General features: G+C 43.2%; 1 protein-coding gene across 5 annotated transcripts in view; it reads left to right on the plus strand.

Moving 5' to 3' along the window:
* CRACDL (CRACD like) overlaps nt 1–21136 on the plus strand; it is a 45262-nt gene extending 24126 nt beyond the window's left edge. For 3 of the 5 annotated variants that reach the window (XM_033007428.2, XM_033007426.2, XM_033007429.2), the window contains 5 exons: nt 2922–3149; nt 5282–6893; nt 17747–17943; nt 19659–19794; nt 20611–21136. In XM_033007428.2, coding sequence (XP_032863319.2) covers nt 2922–3149; nt 5282–6893; nt 17747–17943; nt 19659–19794; nt 20611–20753 — 2316 coding nt within the window. In that variant the 3' untranslated portion in view covers nt 20754–21136. Of the gene's footprint in view, nt 1–2921; nt 3150–5281; nt 6894–17746; nt 17944–19658; nt 19795–20610 lie in introns of those variants that run through there. The other 2 variants (XM_033007427.2, XM_033007430.2) reach the window with 2 other exon arrangements.
* Nucleotides 21137–22209: the final 1073 nt, after the last annotated feature.

Raw genomic sequence — 22209 nt, forward strand, 5'->3', positions numbered from 1 at the left:
AATTGCAGTAAAGGCTGCTCAGACTACGTGCATAGGATAAGGGAGGAAGCTTGTTGAGGAGCCGTGAGTAAAATCACAAAGAATTCCAGAGGATCTGCCTCTGAAATCTGCCCATCCCCTTGCTTTAAGTACAAGATTACCTCACAATGGTATAGAAAGTGTTTGCCTGATGATGGTGGATGACATAGCTGCTTAGGAGTCTGAGGTTCAGCCCTCAGTTGGACTCTGGCTGTGAATTTTGCTGAAGTGATGTTTTCAGGACTTGAGTACAGGCACATAGATGGCTTTCTTCAATCAGCAGCCAGCCATTCTGGCTGATTAAACGGTGGTTTTGAAAGGCTCTGAAGAGTCCCTTTTAGTTGTCCGCAGCTGGAGTCATGGTGGAAACAACACAGGGGGTAAAGGGAATAGCGTTTTCTGGAAATAGGAGGAGGCGTGGAGGGGAACTGCAGAAAGGAAATAGAGAAGCTAGTCCTGAGCTGACTATTCCTTGGTAATTATGCAAAGTGTATTTCAAGGCCAGATGCAGCAGGGCTCAGCAAAGATTTCTGGCCACGCTTGTTAGATTCCACATGAAGCTGTTTGAGAAACTGTTTATATGCAGTGAATTTTTAATATTTTTAAGGAAAACAGAACATGTGAAGAAGATATTTCTTGAAAACTCGTACAGGCTTGCTGTAAATTTGTCTGGTCCAGATGCATGTTTGCTAAGGGAGGATTTATGTCTCCCTGTTGTTCCATTAACATCACTCTCTGACTCACTCGCTAACTCCTGAGATGTGGTGGTGACTATGTCTTTGCTCAGCTTTTTCCACATGCCCCATCATAACGCCCGGAGCTGTCTTCATCCCAGTCCAGTTTCAAAGTGCAGCCAGAAAGTAGCCCCATCTGAGGGCTTTCCTCCCAGACCACAGGGTCTGCAACCTGGCATTTCAGAGAGATTAGCCCTGCTTCTAGAAGTCAGAGGAGACCGGCTCACAGAGCTGAGTAGTTTTGCACAACACAGCCCTGAGGTTTTGGGCAGCAGTGACACCTTGTTGTGTTTTGGAAGCTTTCCTGGATGGAAGAAAGGAGAAAGGGATCGCAACTGTCCCATCCAGGCTTTGAGGATGGGGCTCCCTCATGGGCCCCCACCTTGTGCCACCCAGCACGACCAGCTGAAGGACAACTGAGCCATGTGGGATATGGTGTACGTGGGATTTGGAGAAAGGGGTCTGCCAGCTGTCCCCTCCTCTTGCAGGCTTCGCCAGAGCCAGACTTCGTGGGACAGGCAACTTCTGCAGCCGGCTCAGAGCTGGCATTCACTCAGGCTGTTGAAATTTAAGTACCAAACCAGATTCTTGATTTTCCAGCGCAATGGCCAACACTGAGCACTGCCAATGAGAAGACATGCAAAGTTCCCGAGGAAAAGCAGAAGCCAGAAGAAAGGCAAGCAAATAATGATGTGCCTTGAAAGAGAACATGTGCTGCGTCTTTATCATGGAACTGAAATGTCAATGTATTCACTGTTAGGTACTAATGTATAATGCAGCCACGTATCATTTGTTGTACATTAGTCATGTTTGAGTACTAGTCTGCAGATATTGTAGTACTAGACTTACAGATATTGTAGAGCGAAAATTAATGAGAGCATCCATTATTCAGCATGGCTGAGCTACTTTTTTTTTTTCTTTCTCAAATAGAAAGCATGATCAGAAGCTGTGGATCCAGCCTCCACTAAAATCAATGGGAGTTTTCCCCTGGCCATTGAGGAAGCTGTAGCAGGCCCTCACTACACTACAGAGTATCTTTTGGGTGCAGTACATACTGCAGAATTTTACTTGCAGTAAACACTGATTCTTTTTCCCTCCCTTAATAAAACAAAAGCTATCCTGCTTTCCCCTTCTCCCATCTAACCCCCTTAGTAAAATATCACTTCCAGAGACAGAAGAAAAAAGAAAAGAAGAAAGAAGAAGAAAGCCTGCAGAACAAAGCATGGCAAATGAGGAAAGCTCCTATAATTAAATGAACTGGAATTTCAAGCCTACAAAGGGAGTGCTGTCATGAGTTGTCAGATGTCATGTTAATGCCATGACAGATAGTTTGAAAATATCATTTTATCTATTTGCAAAAACTGGATATGAGAGAAAGGAAGAACCCTTTCTAGAGTAATTTTTCATAATTTTTTCAGTCTCCTTTTTGCATCAGCCCTGGGACTACGGTTGTTTTTTGGTGAAGCACACAGTCAAGCTGGATTCCAGATTTGCGAAAGTACACCACCCTTTGCAGCATTCAGGAGTTGTCTCCTAATGGGTTACTGGCCACTAGTGGGAATTGTCCATTGTTTCCTTCCCCAGAATAGTCTACAAATTAAATTTTAAATTTCAGGTCAATTCTCTAATTATTTTGCAATTATAAATACACAAGGAAAAAACGCAAGCTGACTTAAGTGTCAGTGCCACTGATGTTTGATTCTTTTGGAGGGTGTTGTAGAACTGGAAGGGACCTGATGACATATAGGAAGCTAGAGATGCTCCAGCCCAGCATTAACTGTGGGTAGGAACCTAGACACAGATGCTGGAGGACAGACCAGAGAGGAAACTGGCTCTGTAGGTTCTGTAACAGAGTGCTCTTCATAAATCTGTCTTCTAAATCATGCTGGCCATGTATTTGTGTGCTTTAGGTCTTCTAGTTAAATGTGACTTGGTCCTCCCCTCTGGACAGGGTAGCATGATATTCAGGCAGCTAAAAATGCAGAATTGCTAACAACAGTACTCCATGTGCAACATTAGGAAATGTAATGTATTTTAAAGAGATGTCAAAAAGAAAAAGAGGCAACCTTAAAATGCCCATAAACATGGCCCCTTATTTGTAGAATTGTTATTTTCATGTCTTTGTTTCTTTGTTTGATTCTCAATTTGGGGCTTTATTTTTTTTTTCAGGTTACATTGAGTCCTTCTAGATCTCGCTCTACAGACAGTCAGCCATTCCCTAGGCACGGAAATGCTAAAACTGGAGCTCCCCATATATCTAACAGTACCATCTCGCCTGTAGCCAATTTTGACACTCCACCTGAGCTTTCCTCTTGCTTGGATAATTCTGCTGCTAAACACAAGCTTTTAATAAAACCCCGGAACCAGAGATCCAGTAAAATGAGAAGATTTTCTCAGGTACTTGTGAAAATAAACAGTGTCACTTTTGACACAAAACCAGCAAGTTCTTAATGGACTTCGTATTTCAAACTCAGATATGATAAGTCAGATGATGGCATGGGTATGTCACTGGGTTTTAATGGCTGTTATTTGATGAGGCTATATATCTTAAGAAGACACTAGGAACAGTTTAAATATTATGAGATTACTTGTTAACTCTTGATGCATCAGTTTATGTAACAATTTCTTCTTAAATTTACCATGCAGTACAATTTAGTATCTTGCTTCTGATGCAGAAGTTGTGGCTCACTGCTTCATTTCTTACTGAAAAAAGTATTTTTTAAAGTGTTATGATCAACTTGTGTACTTTTTCTAGTTTGAAAGATCCTGTAAAATCTCATCTGTTTTAACTTTCCAAATATAGTTAGGCTCATATTTGCAAAAAGTACAGAAAGAGTAAGTTGTGACTTATTAATTGGAGCCAAATTATGTACATTAGGGCTGTTCTGAATTCAGCCCTCTCCCTGCCCCAAAGCTTGTAAACTTTTTATGTGCACTACAGAGACATAAAATAAGTCTCCACAGGAAAAAAAAAAAAATAATGTGTATACTATTTTTAAAATTATTAAAAAGTGTATACTATTAAAAAAACATTTTGTAAACCATCCTTTTAAAACAATGTTTTTCTGATTCTTTGTCATATCTTATGAAGGGTATAGCTTAATTTTTCTTCTCTTCTCTTCTTAGAACTAAAGTTTGCAGCTCTTACTACAGTATTTACACTTCATTGTTTGTTGTGTCTTTCAATATTTTAAATACATTAAAGCCATTATATTAGCTTAACACCAGGAATATTATTCCCTCTGTCTCTAAATATTACTTAGCTGGTATTCTGTATTTTCCAAAATCTGTGAGTGATCCTTGGGCTCAGTAGAGTACCACTGTGAGCAACGCAATGATGAGGCCAGTTATTTAGAAAAGCATGGAAAGCAATAACTCACTGATCAAACCTTCTTCCACTGTAACACTGTTACTGAATTACAACTGCTTTGTCCAGTCTGCCTATAAACTGCCAGATGACTGAGCCTTCCTGTTTTTCCATGGAGAGTGTTCACATCTTTCAATAATACATTTTTTAATGTTTTCCTGCCTGACTCTGCCTGTGCACCTTGCTTCTGGCTAACTGATGTCTTCTGCTTTTATGTTTCTGTGTATATGGATTGTGAATGCAGGTGGCATTGCAGCTCTGTCTTTGCAATTGCACTTGCAAATCAAGAAGTTGGAAGAATCCTAAAAGTATCTTCAGAGTGCAAGTTTTGTGTTCTTAGAATTAGGCCCTACATCCAAAATAGGTATTTACCCAGCAAACCACAGTGAATCAGTGAGCTAATACAGGCACCATATGAAAAGGCATATTCAGCAGCTTAATAATGTGCTTTCAAATAATCCTGTATATTTAGCCAGTCCTTATCTGAAGCTTAATCACAAGACCTCACAGATAACTACCTGTGCATTTATAAACTTTTAACAACAGTGTCATTCTTGAAATAAAAAGAAAATTTTAGCACAGAGGAGGCAATGCTGCAATGCTCTATGGCAGTGGGATTAGGCAGAAGACTGCCATATGAGCGTAAATACTCAGCTGGCATAGAGTGTCATAACCGTATGGACTTGTTAGGTTTTTGCTCTTCCTTCTGTGTACTCTTCCCTTTTCAGAGTCATGCAAGAATGGGTTGTTTTATTTTTAATGCTAGTATGCAGTAGCAAAATACAAAGGAAAAGATTTTTCTCTTTCAAGTGCTGCTTTTTGCCCAAGAGCAACACAACATGCCCAGTATGCTCTGGTGAATCAAGTGCCAAGGATGGTCCAGTGGCCATTGTTTTGATGAACTTCCCATCTACAAAGGCATGAAAGCACTAGTTGTGCAGAAGGAAGTGTCACTGATCACTTTTATGTCTGTTAAATACATTATTACAGGATCTGCTTAGATAAAAGTGTATCCAGTACGTAAGGCTAAGAAAACAGCGAGCTCAGAACTGGAGGCGAGTATTGCCTTCCTCTGTAAGATCTTGGTTGTAAATGCAATGATGAATAAGAAAAAAGCAAATCTGTACATGGTGATGGAGCTTTCTGAATTTCTTCCTTGCAGAGGACGCAGTCTGAATCTCTGACTGATTTGAGCTGTACCCCAGAAGAAGAAGAGGATGATGAAAAGGAGTTGCGGACAGACTTGCCAGATGCTGTATTCAAACCCAACGATCAAGAGCTGCCATGTGGCACAGCTGCAGCTCAGGATGTGGCTTCCTGGCCGAAGCCCAGAATGCCTGAGGACCTTCCCCCCGCTTTGAGACCAGCAATGGCTCAGCCTACTTCTGAGCCTGCTGTTGTACAGGAAGCCCTGCTACCAGAGAATAAACCAGAGGGCTGCCAACCAACACTGGAAACGTGTGTGAAGTCTGAGTCCTCATTGCTGTTAGAAGGCAAAGACTCTGCAACTTCTTCCTGCTCCAGTCCAGACAGAGAAGTACAAAAGCAAGACGATTCCTCAGAAACACCAGTTCTGTTGTGTGGGGATATGAGCGGTGTGTCAATCAATATTTTAAATCAAGAAAAAGAGGAGCTTCCTACTGTGTTTTCAGTAAATAAAATACCATCCGAAGAAGATATTTTGATTAGAAAGAATAGTATTGTTTGTTTGAAAGGGTCAGAAGAAAATACACAGCAGGATGATCAGATACCTGTGGAAATGCCCTGTAATAAAGAGGCAAAGAAAGAGGTCGCTTTATTGTCAGAGGCCAGTAAGCAATTTTCCATAGGTTCTCTCCAGCCCATGGACTTGTTCCATGTTTCACATCCTGCTTCCTCAACGTGGATGGGATCATCTGCTCCCTGCTCCCTAGAGATTGCAAAGACTGCACAAGAGGCAGCTGCTTCCGGTAAGGAGAACAGTCAGTCACTGCTCCACAAGGAGGAACTTCTGGGGAAGAAATCTGAAAAAGCAGCCAATGAACTCAATGCCTTGAGAAAGTTTTCTGTCTCCTCAGCACGGGAGAGGCCAAGGACCAGAAGCCTACACTTCCCAGAAAGATCAGAGTTGGAAAGCCCATTAAATACCAGATTCTTCTTGTTGAAACCAAAGGTGTCCTCGAGAAATGAGAAGTGGAAAGAAGGCTTGCAGAAGAGATCCGATCTGGAGGAGGAAAAGAGTAGCAAAGAAAAGCAGGCTTTGCTGCTAGAGTCCGACTCTGAGAACACAGGCCAACCTACAGAAATTTTGGCTGGCGGCACTTCTCCGTCTGTTGTTGTGGTGCCGGTGCCAAGAGATTCTTCAGTGGTATCTCAGAATCAGCCAAGCTGTGAAGATAAAAGTCCTTTTCAAGTGAAACTTAGATCCACCTCACTGTCCTTGAAATATAGAGACTACTCCTCACCAGATTCAAAAGGGATTAAAAGATACAGTGCAGAGTGTAATTTAGAAAATGAGGGATTGACTTCCTTTCTAAAAGGCGATAAGGCACAGATCAGAAAAACAGCTGATACAAATATTGGTGATTCTTTAAATGAAAAGATCAAACCCAAAGCGAAGTCCTCGGAACAGCTTAGTAGCAAACCTCCATTGCCTAAAAAGCCAGCCTTGCAAAACCTAACCATTCCAAATGCTACCGCAAACAAGGAGAAGCAGGACAAAGCTATTCACTCTCTTGAATCCAGAAATGAAGATAGAGATGTGGAGAAAAAGTCAAGTCCTTGTAAAGTGCCTGGTAAGACTCCTGATACTTTATAAAGTTACATTAACTGGTGAGGAATGACCTTACCTGTGAGAGAGCGTGAGGCAGCCCTGTCATGTCAATCACAGCACTGGTGAGCACAAGCTGACGGCTCTGCCTTCAGCGATGTTGCTCCCTGATTCTCCCTTGCTGAAAAGATTATCAGAAGGACAGCAGGGAAGAATCAGAGGGCAGAATAAGATATTTTTGCCTGTGATTTTTGCATTTCAGGGCATTGTTTAAAGGATGTTCAAAGTGACACTCAAAAAATAAAGTTGATTAGCAAGTATTGTGAAACAGAAATATCAGGCCACTAAGTGTCCCCATTTAGAGCTGCTGTATGGCAATTCAAAAGCCAGGAACACATACTAAGAGCAGTTTCCTGCGTGGAATGAGTGACTCAGACCCCTAGACCTTCTTTTTTACTATAGCATTGAGGCAGAAGTACTAGTAACTGCCTGGCATGCTCAACACACCATTTATTTATTGTCTCCTGTGAGCTTTGCTTATTCATTTATCCATCTTTATCATTACTCATTCCTTGTTTAAAAACAAAAATTAACTAACCTGAAGCTTCCTGGTGTTTAAAGCCAGGAGAGACTATAAGATCGTGTTCACTACAGATTGTTAAATTTCACCTTGTTGCCTGTATTATATAATTGGGTTAGCATTTAAAAAAAAAAAAATCAGTCCTCTGGAGACTAATATATTGTGCGCTACAGGTAGAGAACAAAAAAGACTGGAAGTGGCACCACTGTCTGAGGACTTTGCAATGACAGTAAACAAGTTAGGTGAAGTACACTCAAGCAATTCTAGGAGGAGACCTCTGCTCTTCACTTCAGAGAACAGCCAAAAAGGGAAAAAAATCTTTATGTCTTCTGATATGTGGGAGAAACTTCTTCCCTGCCCAAAATCTGTCTGGTCATGAGTTTGGTGTTAAGAATGCAAGGAGGAAAAATGCTGGCCAAGCAAATGAAAAGGTTTCTTTGTGCTATTGCAGAGCTCCCCTCCACGGTGGCTCTTCTCCAGTTGGGGTCAGTCTCTGAGCTTCAGAGTGAGGGAACACTAGGCCAAAATAAGACCTCAGGACACAACAGGCCATTTGTCCTGTCGGGTGGCAAAAGCCTCTTCCTGGCCCCAGAGGCAACCTGCTGACGCCCTGAGTGACAGCAAATTCAAGTTGTCATCTGCTGCAGCATCTCAGATATTTTTGCAGGGCTCTGGCCATGCTTACAGTTTTCTGCTCTCCCAGTGGCCATAAAGGAGGGGATTTGTTACCTCCACAGTCAGACAAGGATCCCACAGCAGTCCATCCGGAGCTTCCCCTGACCCTGCAGGCAAGGCGCTTTCCCTTTGTATAATCCTGACTCTCCCTTTAAAAGCATTTTCCCCTCTGCCCTGCCCTGAGGAGTAGTTGATTATTTCTAGTGACGCCCAAATCTCTGATTGATGGTGATTTTGGGGAGGGTCACACCAGGAACAAGCGAGGGGGAGAACCTAGCATGGTAGAGTTGGTCTGGTAGAGGATAGAGGAAGGCAGCAGGAGCACCCGTGCTCCTGCACACAGACTTCTTCCACATCCCTCTTGCTGAGTCCCAGGGTGCCTGCAGGGGGAGCAGGGTGGGAGACAGTGAGTACTGGAGAAGGGAGAAGGGAAAAAATGGAGCTGAGAAGCACGTTTCTCCTCCAAGCTTCTCCTCTGGCTCCTCAGCCCTAGGGTGAAGGACACTCCTGTCCCCAGGCTCAGCACTGTCTTCTGCAAAATAGGGTCTGTGGATGAGAGCTATGTCCCGATCCCCCTGGCAGGGGTGCACACACCTGGAATTTGACCCTGGAGCTGCAGGTCAAGGAGCCCTGTTTTGGACATGTTCCTCTCCACCCAACAGTATTACAACAAATTTGTATGGCCTGGGGTTGTTTAACGTGGTGGTTCAGCCTGGTCTGATATGGTAATTAGTCTTCTTCCTTACCTACTGCCCCACTTATCTTACTGTATCATCTCAAGCAAAGCTGCTAGGTTTTCCATGTATTTCTGGTTTTGAGTTGCTTGGTAATGAGTTCTGATACGTGGACATGCCAGGGCTCAGAAAGAGTTTAATTCTAAATACAAAGCAGTCTGCTCCAAACTGACCTGAGGTCCTTCCTACCCGACTGCAGACCTTTCTCCTTAGACATCTGACCAAGCACCTCCTGGTGCTACATTGCCACATTAGCCTGAGCTAGCTGCCTGAAGTCCCAGGTGAACGAGGTGTGCCCACCCCCTCTGATTGCCCTGGCACCACACCAGCCTTGGGGTGGGGGCAGGATCTGCACAGTGACCCCAGAAGTGTTGCCCTTCTGCGAGGCATAGGAGAGCCACGGGATGCAATGAGGGCTTTGCAGGGCAGTACCTCTGCCCAAACATCATTTTAAGCTCTTTGAAACGTTTGCCTCAGCCCAGTGAGTCGGGAGCGCGTCTTTGCGATCGCAATCAGGAGAGATCTGACAAGCACAGTCAGCCCAACCCTCCGTGAATCGCGTGGCTTAGCAGCCATCTCTGGCCTCCTGATCTGCTGGGACGCACACTTTTTGGGTTTTTTTGTCCAACCACCCTCAATGCTGGCACCCAACCCTCTCCTAGTCCTTGAGTTCATCAGCCCTTTCGAGGAGCTGCGGCCACCGTGGGGATACGCTTTATGTTGTCGAGGAGTTTCTTCCCACTGTGTGTTAGGAAATCCCTGCGCTGAACAGAAGACAAACTGTGAAATGGTGATGTAAGGGGGGTGCAGTTCCCTTCTCTTGTACACTCATCACAAAAAAGTCAGTTTGCTGTGTCATGGGGTGAGCAGGAGAAATTTGGCTCATTCAAGTAAATTTTTAGCTTTTCAGCACTCCTGTACCAAAGGCAACAGGAGGGCTGGTGGGATGCTGGTTTACCACCCCAGGTGAAGGCAGCGCTCCCACTCTCCAGTTTTCTGGGGAATGAGTCAGGGATTGCTTGGCCTCTGACAGGCTGCAAGGTGGCTCTTTAATGGCTGTATGAAATTAGTCACCCCTGGAGGAGTAATTTTTAAGTTTCTGGAGCTAAAGGCACAAGCCTTTTCAAGAATTAAAAGGTCAAGCTGTGTTGTTTGGGGTTGATACGCTTTGCTATAAATCCTGTAAAGGGCAGAAACAATTAACATAGGCTAGCAGGTTATTACAAGAGCAAAGCAATACCTCAGTGAGTGTGCATATTAGGATATATGAAAATCAGTGACTGAGGAACCGTAGTGAGGAGAGATGCTCTAACAGAGAAAAGAAGCTCAGGGAGGGACAATGAACGTAACAGTGAATGAAATTGGTGTGTATTGTCTGGCAAATGCAGGCTGTGAAATTACAAGAAAAATGTTTCTCTCTACATAAAAAAATCCATTGCTTTAATGCTGCCCTGGCTACGGTGGAAAAGAAAGCTGTCTCTCTTTTTTTTTTTTTTTTTTTTTCCAAAATAAGTTGCTTTTTCAGTTGTGTTAGGCTATTTTGCAGTATGGCTGTTTTCCAGCAACAAAATAGACTTTGATGGAAATATAGCAGTTACTTGTGTGAAAAAGACTCTCCTGGCATTGGTGGTATAGAGCCAACCAAAAGTCAAATACCTTGCAGAGCAGCTTAGAGGAGAAAGATATTTCAGAAATACTTAGCAAAAGCTTTTAGAATAGCTTTGTCTGAAATTAAGGAATTGGGTGTGTACACTGACACAAATGTATGTAGTGTTTTAATAAACAAAGGGAAATATATAGGCCAGGATATACTAAATGTCATATGTGTTCGTAAAGCCCTTCTTAAAATAACTCATGTTTTATAAATGAGCAAAGATACAACAGTGTGGAATGAAATGTGCATGCATAAGCAGTGTTATAAAAAAATGACACTGTTGTATACAGGGGGTGTTATCTCCCTGTGTAAAGTTGTTTGGATTAGTTTGAGTATGTTTGCTTTTAAAATACGCAGGGAATCCACAAGTTAGCTTTGCTTGCTGTTAGAGGTATGACTTTCAAAAGGCTCTAGTATTCTGCCTCTGACCTTTCGCCTGCACAGATGCATGTAAAGAGCAAGCACTCTTTGCAGTCCTTGAAGGCATAAGACGTTCATTTTCAGGTATGGAATTTGAATGTTATAAAGAGCCTCTGCTCTTTAGTTGCTCTGCAACTAGATGTGTGCTTATTACGTTTGCAAGTATTACCAAGCTGGAAAGCCCCTGTGCACACAAAGGCTTTTAGATTTAAAGAAAACAGGTACTATATCTGAGGCCATCTCTTAAAAAAAAATCAATCCCTAAATCTCAGGGTAATGTTTAAATACGTCTTTGCTGTGGTTATCCATATAAGCAGCCACACACCTCCCCAGATACATTTGAATACACTGAGTATATCTGTCTGTCAATAGACAGAAATAGGTATGTTTTTCTCCCACTTTCTCTGTATGTGTGTGTATAAACTAATGCACAATAACAAGTCAATCATAGATCTCTTTTTGTACATAAAGACTCATGTTTTATCTTAATCTTATTGTTCACACAACCAGTCTTGCCACACATTAAAGGGTAATACCCAACTATCAGTGAGAAGCGTACACATTCATTTCCACAATATTTAGGCAGAAGAGATTTCATCTGTAAGATCAGAGCTTTAGTCTGAGGAAAAAAAAAAAAAAAAAAGCTGCTTTATTAAGATACAGAAGGAAACAAATACCTGCATTTAATGGGGCTGCAGCAGGGGAATTTCCCCCCTTAGGGACCACTGGGACAGCCAGCCCTGCCACTGTCAGACCCAGTGGAGAATAGCTCGGGTGATTCTGATCTGCAGGAGTGAACTGAGAAGGTGGTTACAGTTCACTTGGCTTCAGGGCTTATCCTCGGTGGCCAGTCTGGAAGCTGCAGAAGCGATGAAGAACACAGAGAGAGAGGCTGGTCTTGTGACTGTGTGTGTGCTTGGAAGCCGTGGGAAAGATGGGAAGGGAGGGCCTCAGCAGCCTCTGGTTTCAAGTGGCAGCAGAAGACCTCGGCAGCCTACATGAAACGCTAGTTTTAATACACGGTGACATTATGCACAGAGCAACTTGACAGCTTGACAGGTTCTGACCTGATATCTTCCCACTGTTGGTGACTTACCCTGAGGGGAAGAAGGGGCTCACTTGTATTTTGTAAAGCCTGGGGCCAAGCCAGCTCCAGGGAAGCCAGGGAAAGATGCAGTCACGAGGTTCAAACTGTGAGTGAACAAGAGACAAATCGCTGCCAGCAATATCCTTGATTAGCTTATGAAGTTCTTAAGTAACGAGTTGAATAGCACATTGTTTAAAATAACATGTTGTAATAAGAAGTGAGGAATATGATTCAGATTTTAGTTTTATTCAGAAAATCTCCCCAGTGTAACGCAGGAGCAAGAGGCTTAGTTAGCCCTGCTTCGCTGGAGAAGTGAAACACGGGGTGTTTGTGGCGGCGGTGGCCTGTCGAACTTGCACGGCGTCTGCTTGCATTACATACTACATTGTCTCCCTAAAAGTGGCATTTACCAGCGAGGAACTGTTGCGCTAGCTGCTGTGCATGTGACGTGCAGCAGAAGCAGGAATGAGATTGCGCTTTTGAGTACTTTTGGTTCCATTCTGGCTATCTGGTTCCTTAAATGCTGTGCTTTGCCACATGGTGAACTGTAAAAGCATGTGGGCTACCTCATGACTGGATGAGATAAGACAGGGAGGGCTTGTTCAAGGTGATCAGACAGTCACTGAACTGAGGAAGATGTGTGAGCAGCACTTCTCTTGTGAGCAGTCACTTCCTGAGAAAGCTTTTGGCCTCTCGGTGCCCCTCAGGGTACTTAGAGCTTCATGGGAGTCTCAGATCACCTTAATCTGCCAACTCACCTCTTTGTACTATCTCCTGGATCACTTCACCACCTTTCATCCTTCTGGCTGGAACGATGGTGCATGTATGCTGCCAAGAAACCTTCTCTATTTGGAGGTGGGAGGATGTAAAGGACCCCTGGGCAATGGGAGAGATAATAAATAGTGAATATGCCTCTTTTACCCCATACAGTAATTCTGGCTGACAGATGAGGTAGCAAATCCTGCATGGGTTGCATCTGATGGGTTTTTTTGCTGAAGAGAAGGCATTTCCCCTGCCTTGCCTGCCTGCCTTTCTGCAGCAAAGACTCACAGGAACAAGGGCAGAATGCAATTGTTTGAAGAAACAAGAAAGCCCCTCCCAGAGCAGATCAGCTCTTGATCCTCTCTCTGTAGGTGATACTACTCTGCTGTATTAAGTCAGGCCTGTACAGATACTTATAAAATCTTTAGGACGATGATAAAGAGCTTTTGTTCCCTACGATCACAGGGGCATTATGATACCATCTCTTATGGGATGATACTTGGCTCTAATTTGGCTGCCTTCTAATTGGCATGACTACAATGTCTGGCATCTCGTCAGGGAGAATTGTCTGAAGAGCAAAAGTGCTTGGTACCTTCATTAGAGTATCTGCCTTATGAAAAACATTGTTAGAGCAGCAGCCTCCAGACAAACCGCTGTGGGACTGGGAACCCTGTTGTGTTAGGCAGTGCACTTCGAAAGAACAGAAAGATGAATCCTAAATCCATGAGGATGACAGAGAAACCAGAGGACAGGTAGCAATAAGACTATTATGTGTAGCGCAGTAAATAGAGCCTGGGCATAGCAGTCATTTTATTGGTATTGATTGCGTGGTGGGAGCAGGGGAGGAACAACGTGAGGTTCAGCTGGTGTTTGCAGAAGGTTCCTGTGGTGTGACAGGGAAAATGGGATAAAGCACAAAGGGTGATTTTGAATCACAGACACCAAGTATGTCACTGGCAGTGTCAAGGCAGAAGTCAGGTTCCCAGTATAATGGGAAAGCTGGTGGGTGGATTGAAAGGGGCTTTTGGGGTGAAGATATTGGTGTTTGTGAGTACCGAGTCATTACAGCCAGTGAAAGAAGTTAAAAAGGTGGTGGAAAAGGATGCATGTGGTGGTGTGTCTGCAGCTGTACTGTCAAAGGAGAAGCCCAGTCTTCTTTGGGCTGAGAAGAGACCTGTACATGGTGGGAAAGAGTGTGTCTGATGGGATGGATTTACAGGATGAGTCTATCAGGGCACAAGGAGGCTTTAACAGGGAAACATCTTCATAATACTGAGCGTAACTGTTGGATGGGTATTCACTACAGGATGCTAGGCAAACGAGTTGATTAATTTGGATAGAAGGTAACTACAGTGAAAAAGCTACTTTACGTAGTGAGTGAGGGATCCTCACTTCCGAGGAACACTAGATATCACCATCACCTTCAGTAGTGGCAGTTGATCTGTGTATCACAGTAGTGCTTTGGGAACTGATGAAGCATGGCACCTGGCTTTGCTGGGAAATGCACTAACAGGTCCTGCCCAAATTGCTCACGACCTAAAAAGGTGCAGATGGGTTGAAGGGCATGGCCTACAAGCAAAGGAGGGAATGTGATGGCAGATGCATTAGCAGACATTGCATCAATTCAACTGTGTGTGTTTACTTACGAAACTCCTAATGAAGTTTGTCCTAAGATACTCAGAGAAGATGGGTTAGCAATCCCTGAGCTACTAGTAGTTATCTTGGCAAACCGCAGAATATGAGGGAAGGCTCCAGAAGCTGGCACATCTTGAAAAGGGGGGTGAGATGAAGAAGAGAGAGGGGGAGAAGAGGTGTTGTTACATACCACTTAATATGAAATTCTGAAAGGAATAATTGAGTTATTTCTAAATGTCAACAAGATAACAAAGATACAAGTTCCAACTAACATGACTTGGTCAAGAGCAGTCAAATCAAATGGTAACTGGTATCATAAGGCATTCCTATAAATATAATGACACTCCTATAAACACAGCTTTGGTGAAGCTATTCATTGAGTTGATGTGAAGCTACTGAGTGTGCCAACTAATGATTCACTGTCATATCAGATGGTGGCCATCTTAGGTCTGACACCATTCAGTATATTTAAGGACATGGGTGGTAGAACTAAATGTGTGCTTGTTATGTTTGCAAGTATTACCAAGCTTGAAAGCCTGTGGGCACACTGGAGGACAAGAATAGAAACCAGGGTTATCCTGAGAAAGTAGAAACATCATTTGAAAAGAATATTTTCATTACAGACAAGTAGAAAGTCTGTTATATGTGCAAAAATAATCTGATGCATGTACACAAATGGGGAATGGAAGAAGGGAGGTAACACAACCTGGAGCTCACAAACTAAATACAAACCAGGAATAACATAATTGTGCAAGAAACTCGTCGTATCGACTGATGTGTACAGGAGACCATCCCAGGCGAAGTGGGGGTAGTCCTTCCACTTCACCTGATGCTAGCATCATTTCATCTCACGTGCTGTGTGCCAGTTTTTGAGCAGTGTATTTTGAAGAAGATTTTGACCAAATTAGGACAATTCCTACAGAAGCAAGAGTGATCTAGAGAATATGACCAATCAGAAAAGTTTAAAAAATAAGGAAAACATGGTCTAAGTCTTCAAATACATAAAAGGCTGCCTCAAGAAGTCTATGACTAATCTGCTCTTGTCCATAGTGTATAGGAGAAGAAGGTAAGGATTCAAATTAGAGCAAGAAAGATTTAACTTACCCAGTAGGGAAAAAATCTAATAGAAAAAGAACAGCCAAGCCATAGGATAGGTTATCTAGGGAGACTTTGAGCTCTGTCCCATCTTTGAAGCATTTTAAGAACAGGTTAGATACATATTTGTCAGGAAACAGTTCGTATGAAATTGATTTTGTAACTGATCTTGCCTTGCAGCTGAAGGATAAACTAGATGACGTCTTGAGATCTCTTCCAGCCTTATTCTCTATCACCCTGTAAAATTAGATGAAGTGAAGGCAGCCAGTGAAGAGAAGGGAAGAAGATGATGGGAGAAACAGCAGCTGGCATGGAAAGATGGGGCGTAGGTTTGATGCAGAGAATTGAAGTAGCTTGCCATGCAGGAGGGAGGGAGGCTCCTTCAGCATCCAAGGGCCATGCTTTATCTGCACTGCATTTGCACAGCTGGACTTTATGGCTTGTTTCTTTCAGAGGTTTCCCTGCAAGATCTCATGAGGTGAATGTGAGGGGAAATGCAGGCATCAGCTGGCAAAACATCTTGCTTTGGCCTTAAAGCAAAACTTGTGCTTTCTCTTTGTATGGTTTTTAGCTGACATAGGCTTTACAATATTTTCTTGCTCAAATAAACAGTCTGTCTCTGGTGAGGTACAGCAGTGACTTGAGAAAAATCCCTGAGTAAAGAAAGTTTGTGGGCTTTTATAACGTGCTTGACTTTGCAGACTCCAGCTCTTTGGAGACCATCATCTCTTTCACCTCCTATGCCTTTATGAGGCATCTCAGATATGCCTTCAGAGACATTTGTTGCTTTTCTGATCAAGGCCAGGTTCCTCTAAATTAGACCTTAGCCTTCCAGAAATGCTTCTGACAGCTCCATGGGGTCCTGTGCTGGGTGGCCCAGCTCTGTGCCAGCACAACAGCCGAGCCCCGAGGGACGCGGGGACAGCAATGCTTCCTGGCTGGGTCTGCCTCCTCCTGGGTCTCTGAACAGGATGCAGACTGGGTAACAGACTTCTCCCAGGAGCAGGACCATGTGGAATCTGAGGGTGAGAAGCTTATCTTCTGCTCTGAAATAGCCTTCCATAATTTTGGGTAACATTAGTGACCAGAAATGGCTGGGAAAGGTTAAATTGTCTTTCCCTGTGGGTCTAGCATGGCTCTATGAGTGTTAGTGCTGTTCTTGTTCCTCTTTTCAACCGTGCAGAGGCTCCATATTAGTTGGAAAACTGAATTTTGGGTGCGGTGTGAACCAGTGAAGAAGTGGAGAAGCTGAGGGCTGAAGCCAGTGGAGGAGCTGAGGCTCTTCTCTTGATCCAAGTCTGCTCACCATATAGACAGGATTTCCCTTCTCAGAATGTTTGAATAGAGGGTATTTCACTTCCCCATACCTTTGGCTACTGCTCGTCCCTGGGTAACAGTTGTGAGGACAGCAGGGTAGCAAGTTTGACCCTTTACTCTAGGAAGAGCCTTTTTTTTTTTTTTTTTTTTTTTTTTTTTTTTTTTTTTTTTCTTGTTTCACTGAAATCTCAGTTCTGGTAGAATGTGATGAGGGTGACTGGCCCAAACGTAGAGCACAGTCAGTCTCAGCAGGGCTAAGTTAAAGTAAACCTCACGTCAAAAGACCGTGAATTAACCCTTTGGGTTTAGCAGTATTTCTGTGTGTTCAGGTGCCACAGCACATTGTGCTCAGTCACTCACAGCACTTGCAGGCACCCAGGGGCTGTGCGAGGGAGGCTGCCCTGAGGGGGTGGAAGGAAAGCAGGAATCTCACTAAAGGCATCGGCTGCTGCGTGGGCGTGGGAAGAGCGGGAGCCGCGGGCAGGCGCAGCGCGGGGCGGGAGGGGGGGGGTGTGGGGGGGGTGTGTTGCCTTTGCAACACCGCGGTCCAGCTTTGATTTGGCTGCTGCTTGTCTCTAAGAGGCCATGAAACAGATGGGAGGAGGAGGGGCCGGAAGGAGAGACCTTGGAAAATAGGGAGGTTAATGAAGCTTGGTTCATGTTTCTGCAACTCCCTCACTTGAGGGCAGTGACACTGCGACTCTAGCTGAGCAAAGATGCAAAAAATTTTTTACCGGTAGAATGGTAACTTAAAACATTGACCACAGGAAGATTGTGCTCTGGAGACCCAACTAAACAGAATTCCTATTTATCCAGGCTGGACACATATCCTGGGACCCATGAGCATACCAAGCAAGTGCAAGCTGAAGCTAATTACAACTTTTTCGTATAACCATGTACATAAATAATCTGTCAACAGAGAGAAGCATGCCTTCCCCCGTGGCTGCTGGAGACCCTGACACTCCTGCAGAGCCAGCCTGGATTTCCATAGCGAGGCAAAAGCAGAGGGGCATGCAGCAGGAGCAGGAACTCGTCAGAGAAAAACCTGTGGCTCTGGATGTTAAGTCAGATACAGAGAAAGAGAATAAAGAGAAGGAACGAACAGAGGTACTTACGGTACAATTTGTGATGCTTTCGTATCACCTCAAGTAGTGTTCTTTGGATCTACTGCTATATTACCAGTCATGCTGTAATGATTACATATATTTAATGAGTATAATCATAAGTAACAAAGACAGTGCTCTCAGAAATGCTTTACAGATTCAGAATTCTCTGATTGTTCAGATATGTAATTTTATACCTCCAAGAAATGCTAGAGCTATATGAGGTGTGTAAAATTCCTTGGGTGCCCAATACATACTTACCAGATCTAATGTGTGTATTGCATGCTGAAATGCCCCAAATGAGGTGCTAAACTGTAGTCTCCCTCAATACAGAGGGAATACTTTCTCCTTAACTGTCCTCCTAAGCACAGAATTTCATTGAACCTCCTATTCTTCCTGACTGATTTAACACTGAATGAACAGCTCAGTCCCAGAAGCTCCTAGGTAACACTTTTTAGAGCCTTGAGAAGTGAAATAAGATAAAAATAACTTCTGCACTTGCAGACAGTGCCAAGGTATTCTAGTTCTCTGTATACGGATAACTCAGATGCCCATGTGGTGCCATGGAATATGGGGCTGATGCTGCTTCTTCAAAGATCCCATGCAAGAGAGGGTGATACCTGTAGCAAGTGACCTTCCCAGATGACAAAGCTGTGCCAGCAGAAGTGCTTGGCGTTAATCTGGGATAGTAACAAGGCTTCCCTGGTACTGGGCTAGTTCCCGGAGGCAGCAGCCTGCGAGCGCTGCCTGTATCGCCTCCTGCACAGTAAGAACCCTGCACTGATGCAGAAGCTTGTGTGTCCTGCACTAGCACAGCATTCCCAGTGCAAATGGCCTACTTTCTTGCTTCAGATGGTACTGTTAGAAACCCAGATAGACAGCTGTATTTTATCCTGGAATAAGAAAAGATCTCTAGATGATGAAAACCAGCAGTGGTTAGATTAACAAGAAGTAATACCTAATAAAACGTCTAGGCAAGATTATGAACTGCAATAATGCTTAACACTGTCATAGCACTCAAAACACCAAATGATCCCAAAATACAGTTTCTGTGTCAGAATAGGAAACTCCAGATTTTAGCTGGCAGTGTTCCCTCGGATTCATGCCATGCATTTTATTTCCCTGTATCAGCTGACAGAGAAACATGCCAAGATGCTCCTGACTGCAGTGTGTGAGGCTTGGTGCTGCTGTACTACTCCCACCTTCTCCCACTCCCACATGGCACCAGGCACTGTCACTTCAGGGTAGTTTTTGATACTGGCAAGAAAATCCATGAGAAGATTTGTTCGATTCCTTTTTTATGGAAAATCCATTTACCATCAACCATTCAAAAATACAGTGCCCTAACCCACTAAATTTGAGAGGTGGAAGGGAAACATGAGAGAAAAAGGTTGTTTCCAAATCCTATATATGTTAGTAGAAGTGTGCAAAGGGCTTGGAATACATTTTACTTTGAAGACTATAGTAACCTACTTGTAGATACCATTATGAGTAAGAGATATAGAGAGGTAGTTGTAATTTGTAAAGTTGAGTATCACGGACACTAACATGAAACCACTGCAGCTCTCTGAACAGGTATCAGCTCAAGTGAGAGGACTGGGACCAACATGTGATGAGTGCGCATGGTCTTTGGACCATGACAGGCACCACATCCACTCGCTTTGCTCATCTTCCAAACTGGTCTCATTCTCTCTGTGTTACTTGGATTTTATCCCTCTCTGTGCCTAGGGGTCAGTGAAGCAGCAATGGAGCAAACCTTCACACTTGGCACCTAAAACCACTTCTGAAGAACAGAGGAAAGAGACAAAGTCTGAAGTGAAGGAGCCCCTGCTGAGAACCAATTCACTGTCACATTATGTTCCAGGTAGGAAACAAAATGTTTAAAATGTATGTTGTTATCTCACAGCCTTGTCAGAAGAAATCCTGCTTGAGTGTGCTGGAAAAGGCATAGGGTCTAGATCCTAATCTATTCCTCAGCCCCACATCAGCAAGGGCAAACTCTTTTCTCAGCACTCAGGTGTGGGGTTTTATTTGGCAGCGTATTTTTTTGACCACTTGGATTACCGAGTAGTCAAAACTCGTGTTGAAAGAAACGTGAATCAAGAGTGCTAGGCCATTTCACAGGACAGGGTCCCAAATGTACTGTCCTGGTGTAAAATATAAAATGCATACAAAATTATTTTTAACAGCATTAAATTTTAATGTGGTTTCCTTAGCAAACTGGAATGATGTGATCACAAACTGTCTGCCCATCAGTCCTCCCACAATAACTTTGAATCTCTTTTGTAAATTCAAATTTGAAAGAAGGACAGAAGTTTTGAAGGCAATACAATTCCTGAGTTGAGGTCTGGATAAAGGAGGAATCCACAAGTGGGTGCTCCTGCTAATGAAAAGACTCTTCGGCCTGGGTGTTAACACAGGGCAAGGCAAGGAATCCAGGTCATCATGTTGTCTTTGGTATATTTAGGGACCAAACAGTACTAGTGATGAGAAAAACATTGTGTTCTTTTGAGCACAGAATAGTTATTTCCTCAGTAACATATTGCAGAAGAAGCTTACATGTGAAATGTAAAGATTTTCTACCGTAGGGCAAGGCATGAGAAGTTTTTAATGAAAGAGCTAGTGTGTATAGCTGTACAACAAGCGAATGTAAAATGTCCGTGTGTTTTCTTCACCGTAGCTCCATCACCAGCACTGGTGGATAAAGAGGAGATAAGCCCCTTGAAGAAAGCCAGTAATGCCGCTCTGGATCAGCCATCGTGGATGGAACTGGCCAAAAAGAAATCGCAAGCTTGGAGTGATATGCCACAGATTATAAAATAGAATGATGCAAACAAATAGCATCTTTCATAATTAAGTCAACTACTTAACTGAACTTCTACAGACCAGCTAATCACAGTGAAGAAGCTCTTGATACAGGAGAAGGGTTTTATTATACATCTGTGGAGAAAGTGTGCAATAGGTGCAGTCAAAAAGTTTACCTTCAACTTTGTAGCAATCAGGATTGCAATGGCAATGGATTACTTAAATTATGCCAAGGACATACTTACTTTGGAAAATAAGCCTTTTGCCTTGTGTATTTTCTGTGTTTTCTGCTTTTAATGACATTTGCATCAAAATGGGATCTTTGATGAACTTCTGTTGTTGCTGGAAACTTCTATTTGTTATGGTTTTCGCTGTTTACGTTTATAAATCGTGCACTAACATCCTGACTCTGTTGATGTGTTTCACTGGAATCACCTGACACCCCTCCTGTCAATGCTGTTTGACCCATGGGGGTTTTCATGAACAGCTGATAGCGAGTACCCCAGTAAAATGTGCTGCTTGAGCTGTGTGTTTTCCAAGCTGAGCCAAGTGGTCCAGTTTCTGGGCTTAGGTTACATTTCATGAGGTGCAAATATGCACATTTATGTGTGACCACAAATAAAAACTCCTCAGCTCCTTCTGTGAGCAACCTTGGCTGCACAATATTTGCAAGCCGGCGAGCAGTAAGGAAACTGAACTGCATTTGGAAGTTCATCAGTGCATTCGCAGTTACTTTTCTATCTGAATTTATCTGGTTGCAGCTGGTTTTCCTTTATGTGAGATCATCATTCCTAATTAGGAGGATAGTATTAGTAGCAATGGACAATATAAATTTAGCTAAAAAAATAAGAACTTAAAAGCCTTCAGCTAGAGTCCAAACTGAAACGCTCGGAAAAACTGTGAACTTCACTGCAGTGTCAGATTCACATATCACCTCCTACATAATCTTAATTATTTTCATTAAAAACCAGTAACGGATAGCATCTCTGTTTTCTACTACCTTTATATAAAATTCTCATGCTCATCAGCCTGAGTTTCCCCCCTCAGTATGGGACTCCTGCTCATTAAGTCTCCTAGGTTCTTCACCTTCACCTGTTTAATAGGACTGACAAGAAATTATTGCGGCTGATTGGCTGAAATCACTCTGCATATATTTTGAGACCTCCCCGTGAGTTAAAGAAGCAAATGACAAACCCTGTTAGGCAATTTATTTGAAACTAAATGCCCCACTGCTAAGGCAAGCATTTCACTTTGTGCATGTATGTGTGAAGTACTACCTTAGCACTGCGCTCCCTAGGTTTATTTATGTTTATATTTGTGATTTTGTTTTTCTTGTTACATTAACATTCTTTTTGGAAAAATGTAGGGAGGCTTTAGGAAACCTATGATTTCCTTACATCTGCATTTGCAGTTTCGAAATCTTGTCTTCTCTAAGGAGGCGAGGAGGAGAACCTGAGTTCCCTCAGTAACGACA

This window comes from Tyto alba, unplaced genomic scaffold (assembly GCF_018691265.1).
Source record: "Tyto alba isolate M040663 unplaced genomic scaffold, T.alba_DEE_v4.0 Super-Scaffold_14, whole genome shotgun sequence".
In the NCBI taxonomy this organism is placed as follows: domain Eukaryota; kingdom Metazoa; phylum Chordata; class Aves; order Strigiformes; family Tytonidae; genus Tyto; species Tyto alba.